At 38.1% G+C, this 25,925-nt stretch overlaps 1 protein-coding gene across 9 annotated transcripts in view; it reads right to left on the minus strand.

The window, feature by feature from the left end:
- Positions 1-25,925, minus strand: part of LOC106877917 (cadherin-87A) — a 222,610-nt gene that overhangs the window by 193,223 nt on the left and 3,462 nt on the right. For 2 of the 9 annotated variants that reach the window (XR_016240750.1, XM_089347724.1), the window contains exon 1: positions 3,355-3,849. The exons of 4 other annotated variants lie outside the window; for them this stretch is intronic. Coding sequence is in view for 4 of the 5 variants with exons in the window: in XM_089347724.1 (XP_089203850.1) it covers positions 3,355-3,383 (29 nt within the window). In the remaining variant the exon portion in view is untranslated. Of the gene's footprint in view, positions 1-3,354; positions 3,850-18,680; positions 18,806-25,925 lie in introns of those variants that run through there. 3 more of the 9 variants (XM_089347722.1, XM_089347721.1, XM_089347723.1) reach the window with 2 other exon arrangements.

A 25,925-nucleotide genomic window follows, 5' to 3' on the forward strand; every position in this document is an offset into this window, starting at 1 on the left:
TATCAGGAATGTGTTACTCTGAGAACCAATAGGAGCAGAGATCAACCAACTACCACATATGTTGACAGACTAATGATTGACAGCAGCCTATCAGTGCCCAAGTTGAAGTCAGCAATGGATAGCAATGACTATTGGAGGAACATCTGTGCAGATTGAGGCAACCCAATCTACAGGGTATCCACAAAGTCTGGGTACATGGAGTAAATAAAAATATAACATAAACAATTAAATATAAGAAATAATAATTTCTTAAAGTATGTGTTAATCCCCATGTACCCAGACTTTGTGGACACCCTGTAGAAGAGATACCAAAAAAACATATCAAATGATGAGGTGAGAACTCATTACAAATTATAAAATAACTCAAAATATAAATAGGCTAGTTTGTTTTTATACAAATGTCTTTTACATATTTTAGTACTGTCTGAAATATTTTTACATAAATAATAGAACAGGCATATTGTAAGTATGGCAAACACACATCTTAACACAAAGCACATTCATAAGCACACTAGTTGTCACTCAGCCTGCTTAAAGTAACAGCCCAAACTCACATAAACCACACCCATCAATAAAGGCGATACTAAAAATATAAAGGGCAGGTTTGTTCCAACTGGAATGCCTTTTATGGTGGTTTTTCAACTAAGACTGATTTTGGATTACACATGAAAGTTTATTTCGTAGCAACCAGATTTCCCTCAAATCACAATCTACTGTTTTGAATTAGGAACGGATACAGTGAAAACTAAAAATAAGACTTGCCTAATTTAAACCGGTGAATGTATGTATGTGTACACACACACACACACACACACAGTCATTCACACAGACTGGAGTGAATCTGGTCTTTAAGCCCATCTGACGAAAATAATGGGCATGTTTCAGTCTGATTAGCTCTCCTCAGCAAAGCAGGTTGTCCCAGTCGGTAAGATTCATCAGTGTTTGCCTCTGTTTGTGTGTGTGTGTGCACGCGCGCGCGCGCAGGAATAGAGGAATAGAATGTAGTGACGGTGATTATGTATGTCAACAAATTTGGTACTAAAGCAGCGTGGTCCCGAACGCACAGTTGCGCAGTCACGCGTCCGCGCTAGCTAGTCGTGAGTGGTAGATCCTAACCCTAACCCTATTCCTAACCCTAACCCTATCTCTAACCCTAACCCTAAACACGTATTCATTTGCACACACGCTCGCACGCGCACTTTTTGTAGGATCGACTACTCACGACTAGCTAGCGCGGACGCGCAACTGCAAGTTCGGGACCACGATGCTTTAGTAGTACCACAAATTTTCCAACGAGGAGAAAAATATGAACATTTTTATTTCTTTTTTTTTTTTAATCTTTTGACTTCACTATAGTTATACTCTGTTTATCTTTCAATATCTGAACCAACAACCTGTCGTTTAAAAGTAATCCTCGGAATGTTCATTAGTATAAACAATAAGCCTTAATGTAAAATAACGCTTTTACTCTTTGTTTGGCGTCGAACTACAAGAAATATGAATAGAAATATTACACACACGTACACATAAACACAAAAGGTTTCTGAAACAGAATAGAACAAAAGGTCACGAATGAAACCGGTTTCTTATCTTTTGTGTGAAAGAGTATAGCATTAGTTCTGTTTCCTTAGCAACATGTTTTCGTTCGAGTACTTTATTATGCAGCCGCGAGACGACAGGTGACACGATATAAAGACAAACAATTAAGCGACCGGCGTAAATACACAAACACACAATCAGACAATCATGCATATACACACATCCCTGAAGGGGAAGGTACGACTTTTATAAAGAAACAACCTTGATAAGCAATAAGGTTAGATAGACAGTAAGAAAGACGAGCAGTAAGCAACAGGTGTCTTTCCTCAATTAGTTTATAATAAGGAATGTAACAGAAAACCGTTTTTCTTTTCCTTTATGATATGACGTAGGTAGCAGATAGAGTTTTGTAAGGAAACAAAGAAATTGATATAAATTCCGAGATTAAACCCTTTCCCCGTCATTTCTTTGTTATCTAGTTAGTTCATTTATAAATATATTTCTATTTTATAATACAAGTTATATGTAGATTTTTAAAACCATTAATGTTAAAAATAAAATAAATTCACATTTAAAAAGATATATTACATCTTCATTTCCAGAGCTATCTCTGACTCCTGAGGGAGGAAATATACTGGCGGAATGATGGCGTGGATGCCTTGCCCAAGTTGATATGATGTCTAAAAAGTTTTCGGAGTATGAATGGGATAGTAAGATGTTCATACTTTTCTTCCCCGGGTCAATTTGCGAAGAATATGCGTTAACCGAGAGACAGAGCCGTCTTAACAATTTTATAGGCCTCCGAACATTCTGTTCGTGGACTTATAATCGCTTTTAATAAATAAATGTAGGGGCCAGGGGGCGTCCTACATTCATTTTTCTGAAAGTAAGCCACAACATACATATGTTAGCATTGGGCCCAGAGTAGTGAACCTGTCTTAAGAAGGCATTGAGCTGGAATCGAAACCAAGTACACACGGCTCCAAATAAGACTAACTCCCACATTTTTCTTCCCTCATTTTTTTTCTTTTTATCTTCCATTCTCTTTTGTTTATACACATTCATGAACATAGAAGTATTTTCATCAGACGTGAGAGCGGTGAAATGAGAAAGAAATGTTGTTGGATTCTGCATTTTGCCTGGAAATCGGTTCGGCATGTATTAAATATTGTTTATACGTTAATCCCTCGCCATATCGCGGTTTATTATTTAAGCTTACGTCGATTCCTCCGTGGTGTTGCTTTGCATTTATTGTAAAATAAATATATACAAATTATAAAAATAATCAAAACAAATATACAGTACAGTACGGTTTCTACTTCGCGGATTTTCACCTATCGCGGGTTTTTTTGGAACGTAACACTCACGATAGTCGAGGGATTACTCTGTGTGTGTGTGTATGTATGTATGTATACACACACACACAGAAGTTGTTTCCATAGTAATTGTGATTGGAAAAGACGGAGCATATGTTAACAACAGAAATTCATGTTTATCAAACCATTTGTTATCTTTTGCAGTTAAGCTTTAAGCACCAAACCAAACCTAAAAGTGATCATTTCATGCAACGTTACTGAACAGAAAAATTGTTGAAAAAAGTTAGTGATCGCCCAAAATTTTGTTTTCTTTCAAATGTTTATTTAGTTACTAAAAATGCAAACCTTCAATCATTCGGTTATATAAAAGTCCCTTTTCTGACGCACCATGTATTTGTTAAGTTTAATGACAACGTTTAAGAAATTAATAATCTAACCTTAATATTACGCAAAACAACTTTTCTCTCTTCACTGAGAACATTAAAGGTCTTGTACTTACCTGTTTGGCAGTTTTACACAGAAAAACATAAGAACGTTAATTTAGTTTCATTGAGTATCCGCATTATTATCTCGTATAAAAAGTGTAGTTGATGCTTAAACCCGAAGTCAGCTCCCAAGTAGACTCAAGGACTAGTAACAAAAACATAACAGTCTTGAACAGGAGAAATTCATTATCCAATAAGGCCTTAGTATTTTTAAGACAGCAGAAGATAATTTGAAGATTTGACTAATACCCCTAGCAAATCAAACGACTAGGTAAAGACTTCTTAGTATAATAATATACTATAATGCCTGGTATCTAATGAGAGAGCAGTTGGGAAAACATTTACGTGATTGATCATACTGATCGGTAGTTGATATGAACAAATGAAAAGTTGTTATTTACAAGTTCTGACTGACAGATTCTTCGTATCATCCAGGTGGTGTGAAAAAGTCGTTGTTTGAATAACTTCGTAAAATATCATCTCTCTCTCTCTCTCGTTTATACATGAATATTTATATATAAATAAATATATGTATATATGTAAATATATACAGGTATATACATACATACATATATACATACATATATATATATATATATATATATATATATATATATATATATATATATATATATATATATATATATTCTTATATTCTTTTACTTATTTCTGTCATTTGACTGCGGCCATGTTGGAGCATCGCCTTAAAGAGCTTTAATGGAAGAACTTGACCCCAGGACTTATTCTCTGTAAGCCTAGTACTTATTCTATCGTCTGCTTTGTCGAACCACTAAGTTACACCGGCATCGATTGTCAAGCGATGGCGGGGGGGGGGGGGGCAAAACACACACACACACACATACATATACACACATATATATTTAATTAGAGGTTATAATATCCTCATTAAGGGATAAAAATATCCAATGAATTACATACAGGTTCATTGCCTATTACATTTTTGAGAATATTGATATTCATAACATAATAGGTCTAAATATAAATCTTGGTTTATAAATACTCAAATTTAAATTCAGAAAAGGGAGATGCAGCATTAATATAATTTATTAACTGCAAAAATCCAGCTGTTTCAATTTTGCCCAAAAATTAAATTCCAATAATTAAATCATTGTATTGGGCATCTTGTCAAAGTAGGAGGTGAAATCCACCTCCATTGCTAATACACCGCATGCTCCGTACAGTTTGGCGAAGTGCCGCTAGAATTCCATACATATCTGCTTGAATTTGTGTAGCATGTTCCCATCCCAGCCTATCAAAAACTGAACTGTGGCTTTGTTGCTTCATTGCTCCTCTTCTACCCGGAACAATCAAATGGCTTTCGTCCCTTCATGTCTTAGCGCACGTGCCTTAGCTCTGACAACGCAACCTTTGTGCTTGGCATTGAAGAATTGATCAAGAGCCAATCTCGCCACCAGAATGTCAGATGCTATACCTCTCCTAAGCACGTCTTCAAGTTTTCTAACTAGGTCTCTCTCTATTCTGGATTTTTTAAAGTTATTTCCTTACTAAATCCTATTGCTTCTACTCTAATATCGTTTTTCAGGACTATCCATCAATGGTTGTTGACGATTGCACCTAACAACTTCCGATAAACTAACTTACTAACCTGATTTCTGAATGCTTGACACGCCGGGAAAGACGCATTCAGCTTCCAGTACCCGCGGCCCTGCCTATGGATCCAATCTAGGTCGACTGTGAAGATCATAAATTGGTGGTCTGTGTAGCTGACAACTTTGAATTGTGGACAACCTATGCTCCTTCTATCTACTGGCCTACAGAATATCCTATCTAGATATAATCTGGAAGACCTGGTGTTGTTTACCCATGTTGTTTGGTGCATTCGATCCAGTCGATACCTGTCAGCCAGTTGGAAGTGGCTGAGCAGGTTTGTGAGGCTTTTACACCCCCCCTTCTCCTATAGGTTATCCCCACCATATCTAGGTGTGTATCCAAGATGGCATTCTAATTGCCCACTAGCACTAAAATGCAAGAAAAACCTTCAGATGTCTGAAGAAATCCAGCTGCCCTGCCCCAGCCAGAGCGCACATAGAGACTAGTCTAAAAGCACCACCTTCCCTATTGCTCACACCTAGGACTACCAACTTACCATCTGGGTCCAGAAAGATCGTCTGAACCTCAAGATCCAGGCCTTTCTCAAATACTATTGCCACCCCGCCTCCCATTCCGGGGTGACTAAGAGATGCGTAGATCTCAAAATTATCGAAAATAGAGGCTAGATTGCATATGTCGAAAATTCTGGTTTTGTTGACGGCTGTCACGTCCAAAGCTAGTTTTTAAGGAGGTGATCTTGCTTCCAGGGTAACCGCAAGACCTTGCTTCCAGGGTAACCCACTCTCATCATCACTATGCTGGCCAGAACGAGTTGTGTGAAAGAAAAAGAGATCTGGTTGGAGGTTCTCTGCTAACCCCGTTAAAAGTCTTTTGGAGGCTGTTATATTGAAGGTTCTCACATCGTGGGGGAAGACCTCCTGAATATTTTTGTAAGTTGTTAACGGTACATGCACTAACAACAGCTCTTTCGGCACTTTAAGAGTGCTGGTATCGTGTATTGCTCCCCATCTCTCAATCTCTTTATTTCAAGTTATGAGGGCCTCAAGATCTTTGTTTGCTCTCCCCACTGGGGTCTGTGAATTTATCATTTCCTCAGAAAGCTCTGTTTTGGGGGTGAGGTAGGATTGTGGTGCTGTTGGTTGTGCTGGTAGTAGCATCTTTTTTGTGTTGATGGTTGTGGGGCTGGAGGGGTTGTCTGTGTGCTTGTGTTTGTGTGGGTGTTTATGTGTGTGTGTTTTAGAGGAGAAGATAGAGAGCTGGGTTGAGGAAAGCCCTGGTTGGTCCTCTCAGTTGAAGTTCTTGTCAATTTTGGTGGTAACGGTGGTGGTGGTGCAGTTGGGGCTGTTGTTACTGCTGTTTCTGATACTGCCCCTTTTCCTACTGCTGCCAGTCCTTCCACCTTAGACAGAGCCACTGCTATGGTTCTGCCTTGAGATGCTGTTGTTGCTTCACTCTTCTTTACCCTTGTAGGTGATAATGTTGTTGTGGCAATGGTTGTGACATTGGTGGTGGAGCCCTCCTTTCTTGTTTTTGTTTTGTAGACAGAACACCCGTAAATGATGTCATGTCACAGACATGGCATCTTGGACATCTGCCTTCCACAATCACTCTCAACTCAGTTCCATTCGGCAAGGAGATCAGGTTAAGGATCCTCTCCAGCTGATATAGCTTTACATGGAGCAGCACCTCCAGTGTGATCCCTGTCCAGTTCTCCTTCCTTGATCTCTTAACCTCCATGAGAGTGTCAATCTTATTTATTACCACACAAGCGAGTGCCCACTGCAAATCTAGTTCTGGTGGCACCCTGATATGGTAATCTTTATCGTCTTTTTCTCATATACGTGGGAAGAGCACGAATTCCTCGCTGCAGCATGCAGCAAGCAAGTGTCGAATTGCCAGAGCAACAAAACTTTCACCCTGTCAAACTGCTTTGTCTTCAATATATGGCCGATGTCCTACCATGTATCCTGTAAGGCCCTTTCTATATGGACGTTCTTTGTCGTTTTGATTTACGTCACTATTTTTATGACTGTAGCTGTCAATGATTCAGGTGGTGGAGACATCTCTGCCCTCCTCACATGGATTCTTCAAAATTTGGCCGCATTTGCCAATTTAGAGGCTTTGTTCTCTAGGGAGAGGGCAAAGAGTTATTTTTAGGTGAAAGAAGTCTTATTATTGTTGTTGGTGATAGAGCTGTAACCACTTTCAGTGGTAACAGAATTTTTACTTGACCTCACAAAACTGTTGTCCATTGGGTAAACAATACTCTCCCCAAACCAGGAATGATAACCTATTAGACCTCTGTTTCACCAACAATGTAATCTTATCCAACAACCTTCTCAGACTACAACATGGTAGAACTGACAATGTATGGTCCAAAACCAATTAATGATGTATTCCACATAGACGGCACCCAAAGTCTGTCTAGACTAAACTTCCACAAGGCTGACTGGAAGTCAACTGAAAAGTTAATTGTCCAGCAAAATTGCCCCAAAAGTCTCTCTATGCAAAATATCGATATGGAACTTAAAGAATTCATGTCAATAATGTGAGCCATATTCAATAAACTTGTCCCATAGAAGAGAGTAGCCACATACAAAAACATCATTCTTCAAGACAGGAGAGTCCTTATGAGAATAAAGATCCCCAATTGCTTAGATAAACAACTTATTGCCAGCAAGAAATCCTTCCTAGAAGAGAGACTTTTAGAGATCAAGAATAAACGCAGACTCTCCCATGAAAAAGAAAGGGTAGAAAGAGAAACCAGGGCGGCAGAAAAAAAAAAAACCCTAAAGCTTTCTACGAGTTCACAAAAGAGTGTCTGCTTCAGTGCACTACAAGATAGGGCCACTGTTTGAAGAAGACGGCTCAATAACTGCAGACCCCAAGAGAATGAGTGATATAATATCAGTCATTGAAGAGATGAGCTCAAACTCAGCAATGGATCCAGATAGATTTCCATCTGTTCTCCCAAAAACAAGCAGGAAAGCTCTTGCAAAACAACTGCAGATACTTTTTCAGAGTTTCCTTGCATGTGAAAAACTTCCCAAATTGTTAAAAGAGAGTATTATATGCCCTCTCCATAAAGAAGGAAGCAGAGCTGATGCTAAAATTTACAGACCTATCTCTCTGACTTCACATGTTAGCAAGGTCATAGTATGCATTGTCAGAAAGAGAATGATCCCGTTCCTGAAAGAGAATAACTTGCTCGCCAACACAAAACATTGTTTCCGCCCAGGGAGGAGCTGCCTCACACAGCTACTACAACATTATGAGTGGCTCAGCAGCTCAACCACTCAAATGTAGATGTGGTATATTTCGACTTAACTAAAGCCTTTGACTAAGTTGATCATGGGATGATATGTCACAAATTACATGACTTTGGTATCACTAGAAATCTGGGAGTGTGGCTGCACGTTTTGAAGGGTAGAAGTCATGCAATTTCAGCCAATGATGCTCTCTCTGGGGAGACATCAATCTGCAGTGGAGTTCCTCAGGGAACTGTACTGGAACTACAACTGTTTGTAGTGGCTCTCTCAGACATACAGTCAGCCACTCACATCAGCTATGCTAACAATACAAAGGTGTCTCTGGCAGTCAAGAACCCTGATAGCATAGAAAAACTGCAAAATGAACTGCATGCAATATATCAATGGGCTGATGAAAATAACATTCAGTTCAATTCTGATAAGTTCAAACACTCTGCTTTCAGCCCATAGTCTACATTCAGAATACATAGCGCCAGGGGGCAATGCAATCCCAGAGTTAGAATCGGTGTGAGACCTTGGAATCCACATGAGTATTGATGCAATATTCCATGTGCATATTGCCAGGATGGCAACACTGCACAGGTGAGCAGCTGGATGGATCTTCAGATCATTCAGAACCAGAAATAGGGATACCTTGCTACTCCTATGGATGAACTTTGTCCTCAGTCATCTGGTTTACTGCTCCCAGCTGCAGTTGCTGCAGAGCATCAAATTGGTGGCAGAACTTGAGGCAATTCAGTACTACTACACAAAGAAGATTGACTCAATGACACAGAGGAGCTACTGAGAGAATACTCCTGAAGCTCTACTCCTTGAAGAGAAGGCGAGAAATGTATGCAGTGATATACATATGGAAAATCCTGGAAAGTCTGAAATTCCAGATGAAGCCTCATCGCAACAGAGGGCACAAAGAAGAGCAGTTCCATTCAATTCTTCACCAAAACAGTACTGAAAGGGGACCTAAAAACACTGAAAGGCAGTACTCCAGCCTCTGACTGAAACTAGCAGGCCAATAAATAATAAAAGAATATATATATATATATATAATGTTCAAAGCATGATCGTCGAACACTGGACCTCACAGAGGCAATTACAAGTGACCAAGACTTTTGGCAATATGCCATACTTGAGAAGACCTGTCAAGCCAAGTGAAACTGTAATTATCACTGATGCTAGTGTCGTGTAACTGACATGAAAAAAGCACCTTCAAACGTTGGGCGATATGCCATATCTGAGAAGAACTGTCAAGCCAAGTGAAATCGTAGTCATGGCCAATGCTAGTGTCATGCAACTGGCATGTAAAAAGCACCTTTTGTACATTGGACCTGATGGAGACAGTGACAAGTGATTGAGACCTTTGGCAATATACCGTGCTTGAGAAGACCTGTAGTCATGGCTGATGCTGATGCTGCATAACTGGCACCTGTGCCAGTGACACCTAAAAAGCATGCACTACACTCTTGGAATGGATAGTGTTAGGAAGAGCATCCAGCCGTAGAAATCATGCCAAATCAGATTGGAACCTGGTGTAGCTCTCCAGCTAACCAATTTTCAGTCAAACTGCCCAACCCATGCCAGCATGGAAAGCAGACATTAAATGAAGGTGATAATGATGATAAGGATATGTGTGTGTATATATATATATATATATATATATATATCATCATCATCATCATCATCATCATCGTTTAACGTCCGCTTTCCATGCTAGCATGGGTTGGCCGATTTGACTGAGGACTGGTGAAACCGGATGGCAACACCAGGCTCCAATCGAATTTGGCAGAGTTTCTACAGCTGGATGCCCTTCCTAACGCCAACCACTCAGAGAGTGTAGTGGGTGCTTTTACGTGTCACCCGCACGAAAACGGCCACGCTCGAAATGGTGTCTTTTATGTGCCACCCGCACAAGAGCCAGTCCGGGGGCACTGGCAACGATCTCACTCGAAAACCCTACAAGGCCAGTCAGGCGGTACTGGCAACGGTCATGCTCAGGATGGTACATCTTATGTGCCACCCGCACAAGAGCCAGTCCAGGGGCCCTGGCAACAATCTCACTTGGCTTGCCGGGTCTTCTCACGCACAGCACATTTCCAAAGGTCTCAGTCAGTAGTCATCGCCTCGGTGAGGCCCAATGTTCGAAGGTCTTGCCTCACCACCTCAGCCCAGGTCTTCCTGGGCCTACCTCTTCCACGGGTTCCCTCAACTGTTAGGGAGTGGCACTTTTTCACGCAGCTATCCTCATTCATTCTCACCACATGTCCAAACCAGCACAATCGTCTCTCTTGCACACCACAACTGATGCTTCTTATGTTCAGCTTTTCTCTCAAGATACTTACACTCTGACGGGTATGCACATTTACATTACACATCCAGCGGAGCAAACTGGCTTCATTCCTTGCGAGCTTACATATGTCCTCAGCAGTCACAGCCCATGTTTCACTGCCATGTAGCATGGCTGTTCGTACACATGCGTCATTCAGTCTGCCTTTTACTCTGAGTGAGAGTCCCTTTGTCGCCAGCAGAGGTAAGAGCTCTCTAAACTTGGCCCAGGCTATTCTTATTCTAGCAGTTACACTTTCAGCACACCCACCCCCACTACTAACTTGGTCACCCAGATAGCGGAAGCTATCGACTACCTCTAGTTTTTCTCCCTGGAATGAGATAGAAGTTGTTTGCTGTTTGTTTACAGTGTTTATTGCACCTGAACATCTGCTACATACAAAAACTAACTTCGTAGTTAATCTGCCTTTGATATTGCTGCACCTCTTATGTGTCCATAGCTTGCACCGGGTACATCTTATAGAGTTACTACCTACTACTTTACTGCATACTGAGCAGGGCCATCTACCTGAAGGGGTTTGTGTTTTATCTACCTTCCTACTTATTAGGATTTGGGTTTTAGCTAAGTTGACTCTAAGGCCCTTTGATTCTAGTCCTTGCTTCCACACCTTAAACTTCTCCTCTAGTTCTGATAGTGACTGCGCAATTAGTGCAAGGTCATAAGCATAGAGGAGCTCCCAGGGGCAACCTATCTTGAATTCCTCTGTGATCGCCTGGAGGACTATGATAAATAGGAGGGGGCTGAGGATGGAACCTTGGTGGACCCCTACCTCTACCCGGAATTCATTACTGTACTCATTTCCAACCCTCACCTTATTGACAGCATCTCTGTACATGGCTCGCACAGCTCTCACTAACCATTCTTCTATCCCAAGTTTCCTCATTGACCACCAGATAAGGGATCGGGGGACCCTGTCAAAGGCTTTCTCCATGTCAACGAAGGCCAGGTACAGAGGTTTATCCTTGGCTAGATATTTCTCCTGCAGCTGTCTCACTAGAAATATGGCATCAGTGGTGCTTTTACCTGGCACGAACCCAAACTGCATCTCATCTAAATTGATTCGCTCCCTAATTAGTTGGGCTATGACCCTCTCCGTAACTTTCATAACCTGATCTAACAGCTTGATACCTCTGTAATTATTAGTATCTAAAGCGTCACCTTTACCTTTGTAGCAGTTTACTATGGTGCTGCTACACCAGTCATTGGGTATGACTCCTTCATGTATCACCTGGTTCGTAATACGGGTGACTAGGCTGTAGCCAACACTGCCAGATATATATATATATATATAACGTGAGAGAGTTAGGGGTTGGGGGTTCAACCCACTAAGGGATAGTATCTATCCAGTATACTGCTGGGAGGGTACCCAATTATTGCTACACTAGTGCTATCCTAGGTGCAATCAATGGGAGCGGGTAAAAGTGGAAGTTTTACCCAAAATTTGTGTAACAATTAGAAAATGGAGGATAATATGCTGAACCCAACTACTTGCAGACGGTGTATCCCGTTGAATTCATTAGTTTAATTCATAGCAAAAGTGACAAAAAAAGGAAGAAAAGAAAAAGAAAGAAAGAACCAAAGCACAGGTGTCCATGGCAGACTATGTTATTTTGCCAACATGGTTTACATATAGAGGTACAAAGTACATAAGGAATTAGAGGATGAACAGAAGTTTAATCTTACAGCTGTTTCGGCCTAGTTTTAGCAAGCCCCATTCTATCCGAATATTCCTTTCCGGAGTGATTATCGGATGACATTTTGAAATGGGGTTACATGCCCGAACCTCTAGGCCTCTTCAGAGATTCACAAAGGGTTACATACAAATGTAGAGCAAGAGGTAAAAACAACAGCAAAAACAACAGCAAAAATAAGATAGAAATAAAAATAAAAAATAAAATTGAAATCAAAATATAAATAAAAATAAAAATAAAAATAAGGGTACAGCAGGAAAAAAAAAATAATAATAATAAAGAATACATAAATGAAGGTATAGCATGTGGGACATGCAAAAATATAAAAAAGATATATGTCAAAAAAACCCTTAAAAATACAAGGCACCCAAAAAGCCTACAAACACTATAGATAGGTCGCTATAGGCACTCCAATGCACATCTATATGTGTGGGTTCATGTGCACAGCCTTACTTGGATGTCCCCTTACTCTCATGTGTGCATATACAAGTTTTTATAAGCAAACATTCCACCACATACGTTGTTTGTGGTATCAGCTCTATTAGCCGTATCTAGAAAGTTGTAAGTATATATATATACACACACACACACACACACATAGATAATTTTATAATTAATTTATATAATTATAATAGGGCACATGCGGTGCCAGCATTGTTGTGAAAATCAGAGTCGAAAAATCCTCTAAGAAAACCATCAATCACTAGAAAAATAACACGCTATGAGCAAAGAAATTAACTTACCGTCTCGGCAGAAAGCCAAAGAATGTGGAAATAGATATCCCTGGATCAATTGATTTCAAATTTTGAGAGTTTATCTCCCTTAATTCTCATCAGCTGGTCTCACTATATACTTAGGGTTAAAACTTTGCTCGATTGATGGTTTTCTTAGAAGATTTTTCAACTCTGATTTTCACAACAATGCTGGCACTATGTGTGCCTTATTATAGTTATAAATTAATTATAAAATTTTGGATTTGCTTGTTAGTTACTCATATTATTGTTGTTATTATTCATTTTACTGATGTTGATAATTAATGATAATATCTATATAAATATTCTTAAATATTTAATCATTTAGTGTATGTGTATATATATATATATATATATATATATATATAAATATATATAAATATATTTATATTAAACAATAGGGTAAAAAATTGGATATTAATTAATATCAATTTAATACCAGGTAACTAGCACATTAAAAGAATCAGGGAGATTCAGAAAAAATATCTGAGATCTCAAGGATTATTGCATATGTTTATATAAAAATATATACGAGTATATATACAGGAGGCCACTAGGTGGACTGGTAATGTGCTAGAAGAAGATCACATGTCATGTGCCTACTAAGACCGAATAATTCTCAAAGGGAATTTAGCGAAGCAACAAAAATGTAAAGCGGGCAAGACCAGTGAAAATTACACAAAAAAATACAATTATCTGCAAACTTATGTTTCGAAATTTACATTTTCTTACCGAAAATATCTTCTTCTAGCACATTACCAGTCCACCTAGTGGCCTCCTGTATATATACTCGTATATATTTTTATATAAATATATTTATACATATATTCATACACACATACATACACACATGCAGGTGCCCAACATACACACACACACACATATACATACATAGCTTTTATCTTTTGTTTCAGTCATTAGACTGTGACCATGCTGGGGCACCATCTTAAAGAACTTTAGTCAAATGAATCAACCCCCAGTACTTATTTTCTGTTTTTAAGCCTGGTACTTATTCTACCAGTCTTTCCTGCCAAACCGCTACATTATGGGTACATAAACACACATACATCAGTTGTCAAGTAGTGAGGGAGGACAAACACAGGCACAAAAGATGCACACACACATACACATGCACAAACACACACACACAAACAAATATATATATACAGGTGTGGGGGTGTATACATGATCATGACAGGATTCTTTCAGTTTCCATTTAGCAATTCCACTTACATGGCTTTGGTCAACCCAAGCTACAGTAGAAAACACTTACCCATTGTGTCAGTGGGACTGAACCCAGAACTATGTGACTGGGATGTAAACTTCTTAGAATACAACCACATACATATATATGTATTTATTCTTTTATTCTTTTACTTGTTTCAGAAATTTGACTGTAGCCTGTTGGAACACCGCCTTAAAGGGTTTTTAGTCGAAGTAATCAACCCCAGGACTTATTCTTTGTAAACCTAGTACTTATTGTATCAGTCTCTTTTGCCAAACCGCTAGTTTATGGGGACATAAACACACCAACATCAGTTGTGAAGCGATGGTGGAGGGGGGGGCAAATACAGACACACACGCATAAATATATACATATATAGCCTTTTTTGTTTATTTTCACTGTTTCGTTTTCCTGTCTTGTTTTCTGTCCTCCACTTCATTCCTCCATGGTACAAATTTAATTCGTGGTCCGTGGGAAGAGCCATTTTAACAATGCGTCCTGCCCTAACTCTTCGAAACGCCAGTGTTAGAATGGTGGCAGCTGATGAAGGAAATGTTCTCTGTGTCCTGTGTGTTTTCTGTACTCTGTTTATCATTTTGTCTACGTTTTGTTTGCAACATCCTGTATCCAGATATGCATCTATATATACAGGTAGATGTAGGTATGTACATACATGTACGTATATATGCATATACTTATTTATTATTTGTATCATATATATATACTCATATAAATATATACATACATATATATATATATATATATATATATATATATATATATATATATATATATATATATATATATATATATATAAATTTAAAGAATGGAGTAAACGCATATTATAACTGCATACTTTTATTCTGACATATGTTTCGAAGAATTACAATTTATGCGATCCATAGGTATCGGCGATGTTAAAAATGTAAACTTCTCCTCAGGGAAAAGTATGGGAACCAGCTTAAACGTAAGACATTATAATCGAAAATGAGAACTATAGTTAGAGAAGGTTATAACGTAATTATATATATACATACATATATATATATATATATATATATATATATATATATATATATATATATATATATATATATATATATATATATATGATGGGTTTCTTTCATATGCATATATCTAAAATAATATGTTCACTTTGGACTTCCTGTAACGCATGCACAATGATATACAGTAACCAACCGGGTTTAGCTGAAGTATACCTACACATATGTGCCCCAACAAAATTCTTTCCTCGTAACTTTCAGATACATAGATATTTATAAACGAATTTTTTTAGAAATATACTTCAGATGACGGAGATATGGTGTAGATTCAGATTATATTAGAATTTGTTGTGATTATAAATTTTTCGAAAAAAAAAAAAGCGATGTCCTTATGTAAGTGTGCTATTCCACCATTTGTTATTTGTGTATTAAATTCTGATATATTCATAAGCTACATTCTCCAAAAGGTATTTTTTTCAAAATCTTCATTTAAAAATACCTACTTTTCAGAAAGTTATGAGGAAACAAAGCCAACCCGTGTGAAGTTTCTGAATCCCCCCACCCCCCCAACACACTTTTGTTTCACAACAAATTCAGATATAATCAGAATGTACACCATCTGAAACATATTAATAGAAAATTTCATCGAAAAATATCCATTTATTTGGAAGTTATGACGAAACAAATTCAGTGGGGGGGGGGGGGAGTATTTGTTTATTCATGCCTATTGCTTAACACAATGGTTCCCAAACATTTTTCGGGCTGCCGCCTCCTTGACATCTAGGCCACATTCCTAGCACCCCCACCCCAACTAACCATCACAAATATAGACCTCTTTCGGAAGCAAATTCAAAGCAACTGTATTTCACAAATAAAACTTAACGTTATGAACCCATTATTTTACTGTTTTTACATAAATCGCTACCCCATTATCGCCCCACTTTTTACATGAACAGCTGCCCCACTTTTCTTCATCGGAACTTGGAACTTTCCACCGCCCCACCCATCCGTGGGTGGATACCGCCCACTTTGGGAACCACTGCTTTAACATAGGTAATATTAATATTACATTGCTAGAAGGTGGTGAACTGGCAGAATCGGTAGCACGACAGGCAAAATGTTTAGTGGCATTTCATGTTTTCACGTTCTGAGTTCAAATTCTACTGAGGTCGACTTTGCCTTTCATCCTTTTAGAATCAATAAAATAAGTACCAGTTGAGTACTGAAGGCGATGCAATCGACTTACCCCCTCCCGGAAATTGCTGGCCTTTGTCAAAATTTGAAAACAAAATTACATTGTTATTAAATATTTACATATTAGCTTGCTTTGTTTGACTCTCATTTTATATGTAACGATATCTATTAGCGGTTCGGCAAAAGTGATAGATAGAATAAGTACCAGGCTTAAGGAATAAACCGTGGGGTCGATTTGTTTCACTAAAACCCTTCAAGGCGTAACTCCAGCACGGCCGGTGTGTTTTCCCACCACCACTGCTTGGCAATTGGTATTGGTTAGTTTACATATATTAAAACATACATATTCATACACACACACACACATATATATATATATACACATATGTACACTAAATGCAGTACCTGGCCTAGACAGCTTTATAAATACAGTCACATGAGTTCACTACATTTTGGAAATGCAATGGAAAAAAATAATAATTAAATAAAACAACCAAGCTTTACATTAGTTCAAATATCTTTGGGACAATTTCAACTTCAAAAGACAATTTTCACTGCAGTTCACTGGGGAGAAAAAATTCTCACTCATGATAAACGGTCATTTATGCATTCCTGGCTCTTTCACCATCCTCTTTGGTATTCGCTATTGAAGATGGCAAAGAACCAGATATGTACATCTAGCAGCCACAGGAGGCGCTTTGAGCTGATAATGGTGTATACCTTTTACTACGAGAATTTTTTTCTCCATGGTAAACTGCAGTGAAATTGTCTTTAGACGTTGAAATAAGTCCCAAACACATTTGAACTAACTTGAAGTTTGTTATTTTCGATCACAGCCCTGTGTTATTACTTTAAAAAAATGGGGGAAAATAAATATTAAAAATAGGGAAATAAAAATGTTCCTTTTTTAATGGCACTAAATTTCTTTGCCTATCACAATGTTGGCATATCATAATCTTAGAAGTATCACAAGATATTCAAAAAGTAGTACATTGCTTTAGAAAATAGCTCAAAATGTAAATTTGGGCACTAAAATTTTTTAAATAGGGTCAGAACTGTGCAATACACACCTTTCATGAAACTGGTTTTATTTTTGTCAAAATGTTTTATATGTTGGAGATTATGAATCTGCAAGAAATTTGTGCAAATTCAATTTTATTTGACACTTCTTTCTCCATTTAACTCTTATTCTAATCTTAACTGTTTACCTTAAACTTTAATCATAACCTAACCCCAGTGGATATTTTTTTATGAAATTTTTTTACAAATATGCTTGAAGTAATGTGGATTCCGATTACACCGGAATTTGTTGTGAAAATAATTTTTTTCCTCATAACTTTCAGAAAAATGGGTATTTTTTTAATGAAACTTTCTACAGATATCTTTTAGATGGTGTCGATTACCATTATATCGGAATTTAATATGAAAGAAAATGGTGGGCTCGGAAACATACATACTTAACACACGACATCTATAAAATGAAACTTGAAATTTCGAAAAAAAATTGTGATGTATGTCAGTATGTGTGCTCAACAATTATATTTTTCACTTTAAATTCCGATATAATGGTAATCTACACCAGGGGTTTTCAAACTTTTTGACTTGCGGACCCCTTTATATTTCAGGCTTTACCTTATAAATGCTTATGAAATTTATACATAAATATTTGCTTAAAATAACATATATTTTTACATTTATTTATTTAACCGTATTTAACAAATAGGTTTATTGTCAATTAAAAGATTTCGATTAAAAAACATATATAAAATCAAATTGCCCATAAAAAGTATTTGCTGTCCACGGACCCCCTATCTTGTCCTTGCGCACCCTCTGAAAACCCCCGATCTACACCATTTGAAAGGTATTTGTAAAAAAAAAAATCATAGAAAAATATCCATTTTTCTGAAAGTTATGAGGAAACAAAATTCGTGTGAGTTTTCCGAAATTCCGTTCCCCTCTTTTGCAAAAAAATTTCTTCACAACAAACTCCGATGTAGCCGGAATCTACATCATCTGAAGCATACTTGTAGAAAATTTCATTATTAAAAATATGCATTTTTTCTGGAATTTACAAGGAAATGATGTTGGTAGGGAGATAATTGTGTAGGAATGTCGAAAATATATTCATGAATTGCCTGTAAGTCGGTTGTAAGCAATTAGCTAAATATTATAATTTGATATATTATTCGTTAGGTTCTTACCTTTAAAAATCAAAATTTTAAAGTGACATGAAACTAATTTTGTTTAAAAAAAAGTGTAAAAAATACAAACGTGTAGATCTGAAGATGTAGCGCAATGGACTTCTTGTCGCTCAATCTCAAACAATTGCAGACGACACATTTGGAACGCAGTGAATACCAAACCCGAATACGATTAGTCATCATTATTTTTATGTGTTCCCTCCACCCCACCTCATCACCATCACTACCTAATCAGGCATATCTGCTTATGTACATACATGAATATTTTAAAAGATTGAAACTTTTTTTCTTTCTGCGTGTGAATTATAAGCAGAAAGATGTAGGGGAAGAGGAACGAATTAAGCATTTACATTAAATTCTTTACCCTTTCATTCTTTTGGGGTCGATAAATTAAGTACCAGTGGAACACTGAGGTCGGTGTAATCGACTAGTCCCCTCCCACCCAAATTTCAGGCCTTGTGCCTTTAGCAGAAAGGATTTTCTTTCTTCAAATTTTCTTCCATTTCTCGCCGAGTGTTTTCCGTACACCTAGGGCAGAGAAGCTCATTGTATGCATTCCCAGTTTACACACGCAAATTCATAGGTAAAATATGTACTTTTTTAAAAAAATTAATGAATAAATAAATTTATGAATGGATGTTGTTTTCACAGCGATAATGCTCTTTTTATTATTATTATTATTTTATGTTTGACTTTTGTCTTGCATTTGTACAAGTTGGATCCAAGTCTCACCCAGAGACCTCAAGAGACAACAAGTTAGAAGTTCATGTAGGTGTTATGCCTAGGGTACCATATATTTGGATTTGTACAGTTTTGTTCTAGTGAATGTTTAAGAAACCATAAGAAAATTATGTGTTTGCTTTAAAATTTGAGCTCACATAGACAGTATTTTACGTAGGATATGGGTAGTTCCCATGAGCACTATCTTTTGAACTTCAGCCATTTTGGGGTTTCCTGGTATCTGAGCTAGGTAGTAATCAGCCCGTTTCGCTGTCATTCCTAGGGCACCTATGACAATAGGTATTGTTTTCGTCTTCAGATTCCACATTTTGTTAATTTCTATTTCAAGATCTTTATATTTGCTCAGTTTTTGGTAGGTCTTGACAGATACGTTTATATCGATTGGGACAGTCATATCAATGAGGAGGCATGATTTTTGTCTGAAGTCTTTCAGTATGATGTCTGGCCTATTTGCGTCTATCTTTCTGTCAGTTTGAATGGTGAAGTTCCAGAGGAGTGCAATGTGATCATTTTCAAGTACTGGGGGTGGTTTGTGTTCCCACCAGTTTTTATCATGGGGCAAATCCAGGTTTTTGCATATTACCCAGTGAATATATTGTGCAGCTCTATCATGCCTGTTGAGATACTCTGTAGGCGCAAGCAGACTGCACATGGAGACAACATGATCGATGGTCTCATTTTGTTGTTGGCATATACAACATAATGGGGAGCTGCCGTTCTTTAATATGTTGGCCTGATAGTTCTTTGTAGGTAGGCATTGATCTTGGGCTGCTATGATAAACCCCTGTTTCTGATTTCAAGCCAGAGGCCATTAGCCATTGATGGGTAAGGGCTTTGTCAATATCTGCATTATTCGCTCTCTTTGGGTATTTGCCATTGAGAGGTTTTCCATGCCATTTTTCAGTCATAATATCTAAGGCAGCAATTTTAGCACGGGTTTTCAAGCGCTTAGCTTTTTCTGCAGGTGTTTCTAGTTCGTCTAATTCTTGAATTTGTTGCAATTGGAATTCACTTAGATATTCCTTTGCCTGTTTTGTTACTGAGTAAGATGCTTTCTTGCTTTCATGTTTTAAGACAAGTTTTAGCATCCAGTCCTCAGAGTTTTTCAGATAGGTGTCTAGGCCAATTGTGGCTACCTTCATTGATAATGGCAGCAGTAGAAGTCCTCGGCCTCCCTCTTTTCTTGGCAGATAAAGACGTTCTATATCTGCCTTAGGGTGATGCATTCTATGCATTGTCAACAGTTTTCGTATTTTTCTGTCAACATTACATATTTCAGTAATTATTATTATTATTATTATTATTATTATTATTATTATTATTATTATTATTTATTTATTTATTTATTTTCCCATTTATTGAAAGATAGACTGTCGACTTATAGCGTTTAAGACAATTTAATTTATAAACTCAGTCTTCATACTCCGAAAATACTCATTCAACATTTAAAAACAATTTCTTTCTTTCGCGAATATAGCGTTATAGTATATCTGTAATTAATAAATCTAAGATTTTACTGGGATTTTTTTTTTAATCAGCAAATGTGCCATATCACCGATGACATTCTCTTTTAAAAGATGAACCCTTACAAAATTTCAGGTCCCTCGGTTGAAATACTGTAACCTACAACATACAACTTGGACACACGCGCGCACATAGAGAGTGCAGCATCAGCATTATTATTTCACGACCGCTTTCAATGTAGGTATGGATTAGACGGTACATGAAATAGGTAGCAATGAAGGTGGTGAGGAGCCGGAGAAGATATAATGAGAGGGTTAGTGGCTGAAAAAATATGTGAGAGGTACCGTAGAAGTAGGGAAGACAGCGTTCATGCGGCAGAGAAGCCGTGAGGAGAGGGGCAGTAAGAGTAAAGGGCTGAGGAGTGAGGGAGAAGATTCTAGAGGAGCGTTGTGGAGCTGAGGATTAAGGCAGCCATCTTCACTACCCATATTAGCGTTCCTTGTGCTAAGCTTGCACTAGTATGCAGATTTTCTCCAGTATCACATGTTGTCAACTGTTGCAATCACTTACCATCTCTTTTGAGATTTAGCATTATGTCAGGAAGAGCACCCACCCTTTTTCACAATTTCGTCTCATGACTCTCTAGGTCTTTCTCTTCAACTAACATCACCCACTTTGAGCGCTCAGCATTTTTTAAGCAGCTGTCGTCATCCACACTCATCACATACCCAAACTAACGCAGTCTCTTTTCTTGCATATTTCATGTTTCCTCTTACAGCTTTTCTCTCAGGTCATTTTTTTTCTCCGTCCTTCATGCATACTAACGCTACACAACCAATAACGCATGTACACTATATTCCTTTCTACCCTTCAAGGCCTATAAATACTGGACTAAGTAGCAACGTACTCTGCACACAGATAACAGTCTGACCTCCATTCTGAAGGAAAGGCACTTTGTTACTAGCACAATTTGTATTTTCCAGAACTTTTTCCCATCCATTCGTTCTCAGGCTAATATACTTTCAGAGTACCCGACCCCAGCTAATAATTAGGTTATGTAAGTGACAGAAACTCTTGAATACTTCTAAGGAACTACCTAGGCAGATCGAAACAGTAATATTCAGGGTTCGAGACAGTAATAATCAAAAGATTTAATTTTCCAAGAAGTTCCTATGTATGGAACTGATTTTAGTAAATGAAGCGTACATAGAACTGCATTCACTTTTTAGATAGAACAGCTTTCCTCTTGGTGTTCTACATTAACCAGAACGATACGAACTTCAATGATCCCCAGTTTTTCTTGTGTGCCCTTTTCCTAAACGCTTGTCCTAACAAGAATTAGAGCTCCATCACTGTTAGGTGGTCCAGCGGCGCATTCGTTCACCATGACGCGTATTTCTATGACCCGCACTCGTTCACCATCACGAGTAGTTCTATGACCCCACACAATTGCTAGATAGTCGTTGTCCCTACGATGGGCTCATCCGACCTTTTAAGTGGTATTGATCATTTTTATTCCATTTTATCATCTATTTATTTTTATCCTGATGCATTTGAGCAAACAGTCTCAGTGGCCGAGCCTTGTTGAGAGAGTTGGTCTAGTCGTTGATGACCCGACCATACAACAGGTTGTGTTGGACCACGTGTCACCAGTAACACTCGCAAACGACCTGACATGGGCTGGACAAGTCGTCACAATCCAAAACAGTTCTTATTAGGAGCCATTGTTCTCCTTGATAGGTATGGAGATGATATCTCACTTGCTCGTTCCATTTTTCCTATGGTTTCTAGAGACAGATGCCCTAAAACAGATCTAATCTAAAAGTCAATAGCTTAAACCTTAAAGATGTTATGTCAATAATGCGAGCCATGCAGATTAGATTTGTTCTAGAGAGAAAAGCGAACGTGTACAAAAGCATTCCTAAATAAGGTAAAAATCCACATGAAGCGAAGAATAAAGATCTTGAATCACTTCAGTAAACAAATTAAAAATAGTGAGGAGTCTGGTTTAAAAGAAAGCGGGAGCACATTTATACTTAACTATAAAAAAGATAGGGAAAAGAGTAATCAGGGCGGTAGAGGATATAAAAACGAATCCTAATTCTTTCTATAAATTCACAAAAGAATCAGCTTCAGTGCGTTACAAGATAGAGCCTTTGTGTGATGGAACTAGCCCAAAAGGATAAGTGAAATACTTAATAAGACCAAAAGGTTTTCACCCATCATCAAGGACATATGGAAATGAATCAGCAAGGTTTGTTTTCCGACGTAACAATTCTATATCGATAAGTGGTAACCATTAATTACATTGACAAAAAAGATCCTGATGATTTCTCAGTAATTCTCTGAAAATCACGTAAGACTCGAGCAAAACTGCAGTAGATACCTCAGAAATGAACGTTGCTGCATAGTACTATAAGTTTTACCTTCCCTAAGTACCAGAGATCCCAGACGAATCTACATCGTAGCAAGAAGCACAACTAAGAGTAACAGTATGAACTATCTCGATTAATCAGAAACTGACCACTGGAGGAGAGTTGTGAAAATAAAAATAATATTAATGGCAGTGCCCCAGCATGGCCACAGCCAATAAGCTGGGACAGGCGAAAGAAAATAAAGAAAAAATATAGAGAGATATGCATTGTCACATATACGCACATACGTCGTATATTAATATAACACACATGCACATATACACATACGCGCGCGCGCGCGCACACACAATGGTTTCAAATTTCGGCACAAGGGCAGCAATTTCGGGGTAGGAGCTAAGTCGATTGCATTGCATTGACCCTAATGCCAAACTGGTACTTATTTTATCGACCCCGAAAGGATGAAAGACAAAATCGACCTCAGCGGAATTTGAACCCAGAACATAAAGACGGACGAGATGCCGCCAAGCATTTTGTCCGGCATGCTAACGATTCTGCCAGCTGCCCCCCCCCACACACACACACACATGCACATATTATATTGATAGGAGTGAGGCTGAGAACTAAGCCCAACCTGCATGTTAAATTCTTCACTGAACTCATTACCAACTTTTACTTAGCTGACTGCATCTCTGTGCAAAGCATACACTATTCTTACAAGTCATTCATTTCCACGTAGCTTTCCCAAAGATTACCAGGCAACATGTCATGCTACCCGTCAAAGACCGTCACCAGATTAACAAATGCTAAATAGAGAGGTCTAATCGTCACAAAAAAATTCTTTAGCATTTGTCTCACTATGAAGAGAACATCAGTAGTACTTTATTGGCACAAATCCGAAGTGCATTTCATTTAAGCTGATCCTCTACCAAACTGTTCTAATATTCTTTTCATTACTGTCATAAGCTGGTGCAACTGTTTGATACATCTGTAGGGAGCTGGATGTGATGTGCCATATCAATTCGATATGATGTAGCCCACTACTGAATGTAGCGTATAGATGTAACGCTTCAAGGTTCTCGCGTCGGAGTAACCAGTGAACATCGAAGAATTAACACCAAGAAGGAAGAAATGTTATTTACATATATTTATTCGTTTACCCGACAAGTTGTTACAGAGACAGTAGCAATTCTAGTGATAGTGACGACAAAGATGACTCGCTGGTTAGTAATTGATATGTAGAAGAAGGATGTCTGTCAGTAGAGAGGGAAAGAGTAAGGTTGGCATGGTGCTGACTAGAAAGGATAAAGACGGCATCGTCTTTCTTGCGGCCGAAAGCTTCTCCTCGCATGTCAAGCGAAGGGCGAAGGGAAGTGGTGCTCTTGGTTAAGGCTGATGCAAAAGCGAGTGTTGCTCTTTGGTCTGGCTGACACCTAAGAGCCGGTGTTGCTCCTTAGTCATAGCTGACACATCAGAAGAAGAGATAGAAAATTCTCTGTTATATAGACTATGGTCAGTAATGTAGGTCAAACCTTAAACAAAGGACTGATCTTTCCTTGACCAGTACAGGTCCTAGGGAGTGGAGTGTTTCCTTATCAATCATCTAGTGTGGAGGATTTCCCGCTCGTTTTGACAAGCAACAAGCCGGTGGATTTGGTTTCAAATCTTAGGCAGGGTCAAGCTAGACCCTTACACATCTGTACTTGTTTCTTTGTAAAGCATCTCCTTTTCCCTCGTAGAAATGGACAATTATACGAAATTGGATGAAGATGTTTTGAAGGCAAAAATCAAAGAAAACTCAAATATCACTACAAAAGAACTTGCAGAAGAATTGGAAGCTTCTAAAAGTACAGCTCATGAACACCTAATGAAGCTTGGATACATTTCTCGCTGTAATGTATGAGTCCGTCGCAAACTCTCAGAAAAGAATTGTTTGGACCAGTATTCTGTTTGTTATATGCTTTTAAAACGGAATGAACGCATGCCTTTTTTGAAACAACTTGTGACTGGAGATGAAAAACAGATTGTGTACGAAAACGTAGTGCAAAAAAGATCCTGGAGTTTGCGTCAGTATCTCTCAAAACAACAACCAAAGACAAATATCCATGCCAAAAAATCTACCCTTTGTGTTTGGTGGAATCATAAAGGTATTATTTATGAGCTTCTCCCACAGAACCAGACCAATTAATCCTCGTGTGTACTGTCGTCAGCTGGCTAATTTGGACAAAAAATTTTAAGAATTGAGGCCGGAGATTACCAACAGAAAAGGGGTAAGGTTCCAACAAGACAATGCCCGACCCCATGTGTCTTCGGCTACCCGAACAAAGTTACATGGATTTGGCTGGGATCTCTTATCCCATCAACCATATTCTCTTGATATTGTGCCATCCGACTACCACTTGTTTTTGTATCTACAGAACTCATTGCAAGGAAAAGCATTTAGCGATTTAGATGGAGTCAAAATGCTTCTTGATAACTTTTTTCTTCAAAACCAGTCGAATTTTATGCTGATGGAATATTTAAATTGCTTGATAGATGGGTAAAGGCCATTGATAATAATGGAAATTATTTCATTGAATAAAATTTATTGAAAGGTCAATTATTTATATTCTTTTCTGCATATTAAAAAACGCTCAGAACTTTCCGGACAACCTAATAACATCAAAAACGAAGTGTGGGCAAGGATTATGGCAGCATTCACCAACAAGGAGACAGTCCAGAAAAGTTGCAGGAGATCC

This window comes from Octopus bimaculoides, chromosome 2, assembly GCF_046866305.1.
Source record: "Octopus bimaculoides isolate indiv1 chromosome 2, ASM4686630v1, whole genome shotgun sequence".
Lineage (NCBI taxonomy): Eukaryota > Metazoa > Mollusca > Cephalopoda > Octopoda > Octopodidae > Octopus > Octopus bimaculoides.